Source organism: Phaethon aethereus, assembly GCF_964289735.1.
Source record: "Phaethon aethereus genome assembly, chromosome: 3".
Classification (NCBI taxonomy): domain Eukaryota; kingdom Metazoa; phylum Chordata; class Aves; order Phaethontiformes; family Phaethontidae; genus Phaethon; species Phaethon aethereus.
Genome location: NC_138576.1, coordinates 69025289 through 69037872, shown reverse-complemented (window position 1 = coordinate 69037872; position 12584 = coordinate 69025289). Strand labels below are relative to the sequence as shown.

Below are 12584 nucleotides of genomic sequence, written 5' to 3'. Positions count from 1 at the left end.
CCCTGACAGCAGTGGCAGCCAGGTACTTGACTTTACAAGTGTTCTTGATTTAATCGTATCACAGGCTGTCCAGTGGACCTCTTTCTAAGCTTACCGCCTATTCAGTATCTTGGCTCCCTTCAAAAATTCCATAACACTAGAAATAGTTGGAATATAATCTAATTTTATATATATATGTATATATGTGCCCCTAGCTATGCCTATCCCACTGGTGGTTCTGACATTAAAAGTATCACAATATACTGTCATATGCCTATGGATTTTTTCCTCAGACCTGGGATTTTACATGCTGTGCTGTCCTTGGCAGGATGCCTATGGCACCATTTCTACATCAGGGCTGGTCTCAGCAGCTCCTTCTCCAAGGAATGGACTCAAATTCCTACATAACTCTATGGCCTTGGCAGAGAGAGACCAAAACCTGCTTTGACCGAGTGCTTCCCTCTGGACTGGAGAGGCACCTAGCTGTGGGCTACACCCAAGTGAGGTGATTCTTCTAACCAGGTTAGTTTATCTTATCTTGGTCATATTCTTTCTTACACAGCTCCCCAGAGCTGTCTCATGAGCACTTACTGCAAAATGTTGGGTGGCAGAAGCTCCCACTGTCTGTGCCAAGGGAGCTCCTTTGTATAATGGTCTGCTGGAGTCAAGTCACTTTCAGATGGTGACAGCTTTTTGTATCTCTCCCCACACTCGCATTCCTGTCCTCCTCACCACTCCTCTCCAATGTTTGCCGTCACTGTACTAAGCTTTGGTACCTTACCTTCCCCAGGCAGGGTGATGTAACTGTTGTGATCAGTATTGCTTAACAGCTCAGCTGGGATTATGTCTCCAATGAGCTCCTGAGCTTCACCCAGGTTTGAAAGCCCTCCCTGCCCTTGTGTACTCCACAGCTGCTTGTTCAAAGAAATAATCATTCAAGAAATTCCTTCTTTATAACTTGTCCTGTGGTGACTCTTGGCCAGACTACATACAGGTAGCTGAGGTCCCCCATCATCATAATTTTTACTGCCTCTCTTAAGTATTGTGCGCTTAATTGCCTCTTCCTACTCTATGGCTAATAACACTCCTGTTCTGTTAAGCCACCTCTAGAGAAAATGGTTTGCAGCTTAATACCAGTAGCAGAAGAGGGGTGACCTCCCCCTCTTTTATCCCATTACATCCATCAGGTGTAAACTTAGAAGCCAAACTGGGAACCATTATTAAATAAGAATAATTTATTTTATTTTACATAGTAAATAAGCTAAGATGATTATAGGTAGAAAGCTAGCCTGGCACTGCTCTTTCTGCAAAATTAAACATCCAGAAACACAGTACTGCAAAGTACTGCAGCCACAGATCATCCCTATTGCAACAGGCAGGATGGCCGGCAACTCACCAGCCATACTCCCAGGGGAAAAGTGGGAGCACAAGGAGCTGCCAGTTTGGAATTATGGTGGAATTACTGCCCATGTCAAGAATGATACCTTTCCCAGTGCCTGATTTCTTTCCATGTTAAGCAAGTAATTACCATATAACATCTGACTGTCATTGTTTTTTTTGTACAGAAGATCATATGTGTCTGTATGTATGCATGTATCTGTATGCATGTGTGTGTTTAACTTCTACGTACACAACATACATACAGTGGGGACTATCATCTGCATATGAAAAAAGCAAAGAGATATTATGTCCTAGTACTGACTGTACCATAGCAATCTCTATATTTAGAATGCACACTGCCGAGATGCTTCTCCAGCCTAATGGTAGATGTTTACTTTTTAATACACAAGCTATATATAAAATGCTGAAGTTGAACACCATGACTAGCTACAATACAAACTATATGAAAAAGATGCTATTTTACTTCTGTCTCATTTTACACAGCTCTAAGGAACAGCAGATACCTCCTCCGGTGGGCCACGAAGTCTGTGGCCTACCTTTCAAATTTCTGTACTGGCATTTATTGTGTTGAGGTTCAAATCCCTCTACAGCTGTGGTCTGAACGAGAAAAAGGCACTTAAGGGAATAAGACTACAACTTGCTCTTCTGGGTTACATTAAAATCCATTGATTTCCATCTGTTACTTGAACAAAAGAGAGTGCATTTTTGATAAAAATAAAATTGCTTATTTTGTAGAATGTATGTTAAATATATTTGATGGTTATGGTCTGTAAATTGGACAGTTCTGTTCTTCTTAGAGTTACTTAGTAATACAAGTAAGAGGAAGTCACAATGTGTAAAACACCTGTTTTCACTCTAAGCACAAAAAGCTCTTTCATTTCATTACGTCATCAGAAGCACTACAGAAAGCGTCCCACCTGCAAGTCCACTTGCCCCCTCATTCAGCAAGTCCCTGTGCGGAAAAGCACCTGTGCGTGTGCTTTCAGTTCAACATGCGCTCAAGTACTTTTCTAAACAGATGGCAACAGCCAGATCTGTTTACTTTCCAGGCTAATATCATTTCCCCTTTGCTCCTCTTGCCTCAAAAAAAGGAGAGATCATTGCCACTATAGAAAGTTGACCAGTCAAGCCTGCAACTCCTTTTTTCCCTGGGATGTCTGCAATAGTCAAACTCCAGGTTTAATACTGCAGACACATTGAAGATATCTGCACTTTTACAACACATACAAACATGTTGGGCCAAACATAATGGCCCAAATATCTAACAAAACTTCCAGGCTTCTTTCCTTCCCTGCAACACCTGTGACCCCAGTTTAAGCAGCTGTCTATGGTGGCACATGAAGCTTTAAACCACAGGAGCAGAGCAGAGCAGCTGGGATACGCTAGCGGAGATGACCTCTTCTACTAGTATGCGTTACGCTTTGGTTAAGAGCTTTCTTTTGCTGCTGCAGATGGAAAATACCTGTCACCAACAGTCACAGAATCACAGAATAGTAGAGGTTGGAAGGGACCTCTGAAGATCATCTGGTCCAACCCCCCTGCCAAGGCAGGATCACCTAGGGCAGGTTGCACAGGAACGCGTGCAGTTGGGTTTTGAAGGTCTCCAGAGACGGAGACTCCACAACCTCTCTGTGCAGCCTGTTCCAGTGCCCCGTCACCCTCACAGTAAAGAAGTTTTTCCTCAGGTTGAGGTGGAACTTCCTGTGCTGCAGTTTATGCCCATTGCCCCTTGTCCTGTCACTGGGCACTACTGAAAAGAGACTGGCTCCATCCTCCTGACAGCCACCCCTCAGATATTCATAGGGTCCCATCTCAGCCTTCTCTTCTCCCCAGGTCTCTCAGCTTTTCCTCATATGAGAGAGGTTCCAGTCCCTTCATCATCCTCGTAGCCCTCCATTGGACTCGCTCCAAAAGTTCCCTGTCTCTCTTGAACTGGGGTGCCCAGAACTGGACACAATACTCCAGATGAGGCCTCACCAGCGCACAGTAGAGGGGGAGGATAACCCCTCTCGACCTGCTGGTCACACTCTTAATGCACCCCAGGATACCATTGGCCCTCTTGGCCATCAGGGCACATTGCCGTCCTGTGGATAACTTACTGTCTACCAGGACTCCAAGGTCCTTCTCCATGGAGCTGCTTTCCAGCAGGTCAACCCCTAACCTGTACTGGTACATGGGGTTGTTCCTCCCCAGGGGCAGAACTCTACATTTGTCCCTGTTAAATTACATGAGGTTCTGCCTCCCACCCCGCAACTCTCCAGTCTGTCCAGACCCCGCGGAATGGCAGCACAGCCTCCTGGTGTATCAGCCACTCCTCCCAGTTTTGTATCATCAGTAAACTTGCTGAGGGTACATTCCAACCCTTCATCTAGGTCACTGATGAAGATGTTGAAAAAAACCGGACCCAGTACTGATCCCTGGGGAACACCACTAGCTGTAGACCTCCAGCTGGACTCTGCGTTACTGACCACAACCCTTTGAGCTCTGTTGCTTAGCCAGTTCTCGATCCATCTCACAGTCTACTCAACCAACCCATACTTCCTGAGCTTCACTATGAGGATATTATAGGAGACAGTGTCAAAAGCCTTACTGAAGTCAAGGTAAACCACAACCACTGCTCTCCCTTCATCTATCCAGCTAGTCACTCCATCATAGAAGGCTATCAGGTTGGTCAAGCACGATCTCCCCTTGGTGAATCCATGCTGACTACTCCTAATAACTTTTTTTTCATCCATGTGCCTAGAGATGGCCTCCAGAAGGAGCTGTTCCATCACCTTCCCAGGGATGGAGGTGAGGCTGATGGGTCTATAATTTCCTGGGTCTTCCTTCTTGCCCTTTTTGAAGACATTGGCTTTCCTCCAGTCCTCAGGCACCTCTCCCCTTCTCCATGATTTTTCAAAAATGATGGACAGAAATGTTGGAACAACATCAGCCAGCTCCCTTAACACTCGTGGGTGCATCCCATCAGGGCCCATGGATTTGTGAGTGTTCAATTCAGCCAAATGATCTCTGATCCAAACCTTGTCGACCAGTGGAGAGTCCTCCTCCTCCCAGGCTTTTTCGCTTATCTCCAGGGTCTGGGATTCCTGAGTAGTCGTCTTAGCAGTAAAGACTGAGGTGAAAATGGCATTCAGTAACTCTGCCTTCTCTGCCTCCTCTGTCACCAGGGCTCCCACTTCATTGACCAAAGGTCCCACATTTTCCCTAGTCTTCCTTTTACCACTGATATACTTGAAGAAGCCCTTCTTGTTCTCTTTTACTTCCTTTGCCAGATTTAGTTCCAAGAGGGCCTTGGCCTTCCTTGTTGCATCTCTGCATATCCTGACAACATTCCTATAGTCCTTCCAAGTGACCAGTTCCTTTTTCCACCTACTGTAAACACCCCTGTTTACATGAAACATGGGAGCATTAAAAGACAGGATCAGTAATGTAACTGCTCCAAGGCTGCATTCAGAGGTGACCTCACCTACACATCTCCTACTGCTTGCTTCTTTACTCCCAGGGCAGGAATGCCAAACCTACCCCAGTGATGGACTCTTCAGGACTACACTTTTAATTCAAGTTTTAGATTATAAATCCTTTCAGTGTTCAGCCTAACAGTATCCAAGTTTTCAAAGGCTACCAAAGTGTGTATCAGAGCCCTGCAGACTGACCAATCTTTATAGAAAATAAAAGGCGAAGAAGAAATTGTTGTTACGATTTGAAATAGTCTTTGAATAGCAAATTCAATAGGAAAAATAAACTAAGAAGTGTATGCCTTATACACTGTCATTACAAACTGCCATGTAGGAGCCTGCAGAATGGTTAGCCATTTTTCAGTCTACTCAGTGTCCAAGTGGCTCTGATGCGTGCTGGTGGTAATTTTGCTAATACTATTCATGTAGGCAGAGAACCTAAAATTAGGGAAAATATTTGTCATTTTCCTTTAAAATAAGGCAACGGTTGCCATAGAGAGACAGAAAACTATGGTTTTATTACATGCCAGCTAAATCACAGACTAAAATAATTTGATTTTGAAATTGTGGCAAGAGTTTGCAAATTATGGCAACCTCTTCATAACAGAGTAGTATGGGAACTGTGCATATGTTTTGGGGTAGCTAAATGCATGCAGAAAGTGAGGATGAACTTTCTAAAGCCAAATAGGGGATAGAATCATACTGAAATTCATGGCAACTCTGCGGCTAGACTTTCTAACCAGCCTTAAAAAAAAAATCCCCTCTTTTTTGTGTTCTATACTAAGTCAAGACAGTATTAAGCTTGCAAAGTCAAGAGTGAGGTAATGTCAGAATCAAGGCTGTCTGTTCAACCTTAATTTGGCCCCTTGCAAGTATGAATTATGATGTTGCCCTTAATTACATGATCACACAGTATTTTTTCCTATGCTTCATTCATAACACATGATGGATGGTGCTCACTGAATGATGAGACTGTATTTTGTTTTTTCCTTGTGGTTCAAGGTGTGGCAGGCTGCTTATTTACTGCACCCTATATTCTTCTCTGACAGCAAAACTAATGATTCGTTCACAGATTTTTCTATGTGGTTTATCATTACAGCTAAGATATAGTCAACAAACATTACTAATTTAATTTTAGTGCAGTTCTCAAGGGAAAAGTTAGAGTTTATTCACTTAGTTTATCCATCTAGAACCTATTCTTATTGCTCAGGTTTTCATCAAAGCTTTGCATCCTTCATATTTAGTCTAGGCAGCTTTATTTGCATCAGCTTTGGGGAGGTATTGATAATACATGGGGACCGAAGTCGGGGTCCCCATTCTGGTGTATGTCTTGGGTAGTCAGGCCTGGAAAAGATCAACAGATCAGGGATGGTAGGGAAATCCTGTTCAGGCACAAGATGGATCATTTCCAAAGTTGATAAACACTCTGGAGAATTACCTGTGCACTACAGGGAAGCACAGGCATATTTTTTCTAAAACTTGAACATAGACAAATAGATTTTCCCCATAAATTCAGAAGTGTTACTAACATAAATGCTATCCTTCTTCCAAAGACCAAGTTCCACAGCAAGAGAAAAGTAGAGAAAAGTTTTCCAGACATGATTTTTTTTTCATAGACTTGCACTTGGAAATAGATGACTTGTTCTGACAAAAAGTTTTCCACCAAAAAAATAGTTCCCCCAAGAGAAATACCTTTCATGGACAATTTCAGCCAAGATGGTTGAAATCTGGCAAGCTTACAAGTGACTTTTACTTTAGTCATCATTCATCCATCATCTTTCTTAAGAATGATGGATTGTGTAATTCTAAAGGGAATGAACACAGTCTAGAAGAGCACTCTCTGGGTACACAGGCCCCTAAGTTATTTATATCATGGTTCATACATCATAGGCTGGATTTAATGCTCTAAAGTGTTTTTGACTTTAAATACGATGATTCAAACCTCATAGGAGGTGGAGAACTTTTTGAGATCTGAGAAGACAAATTGAGTTCAAACCTTCTTGGAATACTATAAATTTCCTCAAACCAAATGAAATCCACCACATTTTGTGTCACATATATTGCCTTTGGCAAACCTCAGGGGCTTAACTGAGATCTAAGTTTGGTAATCTATTTCTTTGAGGTTCTGAATATTCACAAATTCACAGATACAAGGGATGACACCTTTAAGCGTGCCTATGCTGTACCTCTGAAAGAGACTCTTCTTTCACTTGGACATCTACCTAACTACATTTCCAATATCACCTAAAATGACATGGAATTAGAAGAAAAACTTATCCTGAGCAGGTGAAAAACTTACTGAGAAAGAGGAATCTTTTCATCAACACCCAGTTTTTGAGGTCTCAGCCATTCAGTGGTGCAATACATACAGCAGAGATGTTCAGAGTGTGCTCTAGCGGAATGTGTACAGTTGTGTGGCATTTTGGCATTTCTTATTTTTATTTAACACATTCTTTCCATCAGAATGAATTCTTGAATTCAGTGAAGGAAACAATCCCTGTGAAATAAAAAAATTGCAAAAATGTCCTAGGCATAGCAGCAAAGCATGAGTTATGCAAGTTCTTCAAATGACAAACAAGTCAATAGGGTTTGTGCTTTGGGCTTCCCACCCTAAGCCGCAGTTGATAATCTCTCACAATGTGATGTCTGTCACCGCTGCTGCTGCTGTTGGAACGTACAGCCAGACTCCTTAGCACATCCATTGTCCACCAGTACTTTCATGTGCTACCACAGCTTTCAGAAGCAGTGACTTTAAACAGTTCCTAGCTCACTAAGCATGACTGAATCCATGGTTTTTTTCCTTCCTGAGTTTTGAAAGCCTGTTGCAAATAACAGACAACCTACCACCTCCAATAACAACCACCTATTGCAATCAAGCTCTAGTTATCTGTGGATAGAGTAACCATGTTGCAGCGTTACTGTGCATATGTAATGCAGAGCTCAGGTCCAGTGGAATGGAATATCCCTAACGCAATGCCTCATGGCTACAGCTAATTTGCTTCCACATTCTGCTGGTTTTGTGTCCTGTCCATTCCCTCTGTGGGACCATCAGAGGAGCTCCTTCTTTGTAATCTGGCCACTTATTTCCATGAACTCCTGGTAACTTGCCTAGCTTTGAAATCTTTGCAACTCTGATCAACAAGTTAAAAATTATTGAGAGGACAGACAGACAGTCACAAAGACAGTATCATCACAGAAGCCTTATTTTTGAACAAAACCAACCAGAAAGCACATTGTTGAACTTGTGCACTGTCTCCTACGATACTGTGTACATGAATACAAGTACATTTAAAAAGATACTGTGGAGGTATGTCATGAGTTGCACAAGATCAGTTTCCCCCAGAACTGTTCAAGAGCAGAAACATGGTTGTCATATTAAAGCTCTGCAGAAATCCCTTTAATAAAAATCACACATTAACATTGTACATTTTTTAAGTGCTCTGCATGTGTTAAAATAAATACATCTAAATACACTGATGAATAAATATGTGATGTGAATACCAAGGCATCTAGATCTTAAAGTTACTTTCTTATAAATAATTTCTTGCTTAAAATTATTCCATTCACTTTATTTTAATTCTAGACAATGTTTCTGCCCACTAGACTTCCTTCTTGATTTTCTGATAATTAAACAAAATCCTGTCAAGTTTAAATGATCACTAGTATTTTGCAGCTGAATTCCTAATACAAACAGGCATATGTTTAACTTTAAACATTTGCTTACGTGCCTTCCTGAAGTAAGGCTTAAATGCTCTCTGGTACAACACTAACAGCTCAGCCCGTCTATTGAGAATTTACAACTTGAAAATGCAGGATCAAATCTTGTACTAGGAAAATAAGAAGAAAAATCCTCATGTAGAAATATCATCTACAGTTGACACTGGAAAACGTGAAAATATATCAAATGCCATCAATTCATCTAGAATTTCAAGAATCAGCATGAAGAAACAGAAATGCAGGGATAATTTGATCTTTATTTAGGCCTATTTAAGAAAAGTTGCATCATATTCAGATAGTCTAACACCACAAATAAGATTTTACTGGACTGCTAAAACTATTAACATCACTGATTTAAGGCAGCTGTTACATAGTGTTACATTAATATTTCAGTCAGATTGAATTCTTCTTTGGATACATTCATGCAATTAACTTCTACTGTATTTTTACACTTTGAAATATATAGGATTGTTTTGTTACCCCATATTAGACCTATCTGGTTAAGCTTTTCTCAAACAATATAGAGAATGGACTCATTGTTCTTCTTGGTGGAAGTGAAAAGATTTAATGACTTTAATGATTTAATGACTTACTTGAGGCAAGAAATGCATGTTGAGAATGCCGTGGAAATAAATATACATCTTGTATGTGTATGTCACATGCAAGCATGGAGAAACAGGAATGGAGGTTGAAACATTGTTATTATTCTTATCTAAAATAATTTTCCCTCCATATAAACCCCCAAAATATTCTTGCATTGAGCAGAGGGCCCATTAAACTTCCTCCTTTCCAAAAGATTCCTCTCCATGCCAACCTCTGTCGGGGATAAGAAATCTTCCATAGAGCCATAACCAATCCTCCATGTTGCCTCTATTGTTCAGTCCAATTTTGGCTTTTCTTTTCCTTCTTCAATACCTGAAAACATATGGAGGACAGCTTTTAAAAATCTCTGAACAAATGAAAATGAAGAGTTTACCTGGAGAGGTTCTTCTAATGTATTAATCTTTCTTTTCCCTCTATTGCTGTTGTTTCTCCCCTACGTGCTCACACGCTCTTGCATGTGTTACCTCACCTGCTGTGAATGAAAAGAGCACCTGCACACCTGATGGCAGTGGTTGTCCAGTAATGAACTGCACAATCCTCCCTCCCTCCGGACCATTTTCAAATCAGCCTAACCCCCTGCCACATGCTCAGCCTTTGATGGCTGCAGGGGTCTGGGAACAGTTAGTTCCCTCACCTCCTCTGCTTACCTACAAGCAAATTAAAGTAGATGTTATTATAGCTGAAGCTAAGCAGCCGACTTTATTTGAAAGGAATTTTTTTAAATTGTGTTTCAGAATTCAATAACTTTACCCCCCCCCTCCATTTAAACTTTGGATTTTTAAATATTTGCAAGTACACCTTTTTTGAGAGTACAAAAATGAAGAATCAATTACTGTTGATAGCGTGCCTCTCTCTTCTTGTAACGGCCATGTCTTTCAGTAATATCAGGAGGGCTGAGTTGAGTGTAGGGCTCCTTAAAGAACTTATACTTGCTGCAGAATTTGTCTCTTTTCTATGCTGAGCAAAGTCTGGGCCGGGCAGCAGATTGTGTTTTTTCTGGCAATGAAAACATTCAGCTATTTCATGTGCCTGTTCCTGGACAATGAATTACTATTGGTATCTGACAAAAGTATTGTTCTTCTGACTAAGCCCTCTCTGCCAGACATCTCAAATACAAATATTTCTTTTGGAGGTTTTCAGGCCTGCCGCATGCTGGAAAAGAAAGAATCCTGAGGACTGAAGACAAAAGAGAAGCAATGTTTGGGAATACCGAGCGGAAAATACAGTCACAAGTAACAACACCTGATAATGCAATATACGCATAGATGGCAGGTACACCAAAAGTCACGTTAAAACCACAGTTAATTAATTCCAATATGGGAAACAATAAGACCCATCTGCAGTTAGAAAGCACAACTGCAGAGCTGCCTTGCTGAAAGAAGCAACACGGAAACAAATAGGTCTGTGCATTGCCAGCAGCCCAAGTACAATGGCCCTGGGTGTTGCTGGCAAACCAATGTAATGGAAGAGCCACAGCTGAAGGTTTAACAACCAAAACAAGAGGCCGGGTCCAAAAGATTACAGTGGGTTTACAAGGCTGCTACAGAGCCAATCTTGAGTCTTTTGCTCTCTGCTGGAAGGAACTTTTCCAATAGTTTTAAATGAGCTGTTTTATTTTCCTTTTTAAAAGAGCCTCTTTCCTTTCTCCTGAGCACTCTACTGCAGATGCATCAAATAGTTTGGCAGGAATGCAGATACCCTCAAAACTGTGGACAGACACTGGCTTGTACAAAGGGCAAATTTTTCCTTGCCTACCATGTTTGTGGTTTAACTTGGAAAAACTAACTGCAAATCATTTTGTCAGTAGTGAGGTTTTATTTAATGTATCTCCAGAGGAAAAGGAAAAAAACTCCAAACCCAAAACAAACCCCTCTCACCCCAGAAATCTTTTCATGGCAGACTGCTTTAATTTGCAAGCTTACTGCTCAAAAGCCCCTTTAAAATGTACAGTTTTCAAATAATATTTTCCCAAGTCTCGCATGGTGACAGACTGGCATTATTTTACATCTCTGCTGTTTGTGGTGTGCCTTCCATATGCTTCAGGTTAGGTTTATGCAAAGTGTTTCAAGCACAGCAAACCAACAGGTGACTCATGGCATTTTCTGGTTTGCAAGTGCTTGAACCACAAAGGTCTTTGGATCAATATTCTTTAATCAAATCAAGGAAATGATGGAGAGGATAAGGTAGCCATGGTGAACCTTTAAAGAGGTTGGAAGAATGACCCAGTTTACGTTAGCTCCTCTAGGGTGGAGGGCCACAAGAACCAGGGATTTTGTTAAGCATACTGTAGAATAGTGAGGGAGATTTTCCACCATTTACTTATTCATGGAGTTGGTAAGAACATATGACTCTTCACCACATTATTATTCTTCATTCAGGACTTAGGTCAAGTGAAATTATTCCTTGCAGTTGCCTTTTTTAGAAACTTCTTTCTTGAATTAACTTAAATAAGTTAAATAGATGTGAAACCAGACTTGAACACTGTGACCAATGATCGCTGGTTCTAAAGCAAAACCAAAAAGACACTTTATAGCCTGGTGTCAGTATGGGCAAATAGCAAGTAAAACTGCTTTGAGCTTCTGGCATTAGGTTCTACCTAGTACTGGAAGACTTGTTAAAAGAGATTTGTGTGTGCAGTAAACTACTATGTGAATCTACGGTGTGTTAACCAGTGCACACAGTTTCCCAAAAGGGGATACAGGCTGTTCATACAGGCTCAATATGTTCTGGGCCCAACAAATGTTAATGACGGAATTCCCCATGGAGCATGAACTTCACTCCAGTTGTCATTTGCCACTGCGGCTATTATGAATGTTGTTTGCTTATTTCAGGCAATTTGATAAATGAAAAACATCTTCCATAAATTAAAGGAACCTACTTTTAATCTTGTGTTTGTCTTATTTTCCCTTTTCCTCTACTCAGCAATGGGTGGCCTAGGCAGAGTAGATGTTGTAGAGTCTGTACAGTTATGTTTACCCTGAACTAATGATCTTTCTCTATTACTTTACTGACATGAACATATTCATCTTCCTTGAGTAAATTTATAAGCAGAAAACACTTTATACCTGAAAACACTAAAAGAATATGTTTATATTTCTAAGTCTAAGCTTACCATTAACAGCATTCCCACAGAATGATACTTTATTCTAGCTGCATTTAATGGATTCATCAGCTAATAACTGGGTTGTAAACCAAGTGGGTTGTAAACCTCTCAGGTAATTGCCAACAGCTCTTAAATTAGTATTGGAAGTTATAAAAAAGAATACATATTCATAGCTCATCAAGCTCTCCAGCAGTCATTCTGTTCATCTGGCTGCTTTTAAGAGCAAGCAAGCAAGTCGTTTCAGAGGAACTTGTGTCATTCTCCTTTGTTTTAGCCAGCTTCAAACGTTCTCGAATTTCAGGGGAGCATACTCAAGTCCTGACGGT

At 40.9% G+C, this 12584-nt stretch overlaps 1 protein-coding gene across 1 annotated transcript in view; it reads right to left on the bottom strand.

Annotated features, from left to right (window-relative positions):
* Positions 1-9429: 9429 nt before the first annotated feature.
* Positions 9430-12584, bottom strand: part of AIG1 (androgen induced 1) — a gene marked incomplete at both ends in the record, with an annotated part of 127557 nt that continues 124402 nt past the window's right edge. The window contains one exon of the mRNA XM_081997191.1: positions 9430-9467. Coding sequence (XP_081853317.1) covers positions 9430-9467 — 38 coding nt within the window. The remainder of the gene's footprint in view (positions 9468-12584) is intronic.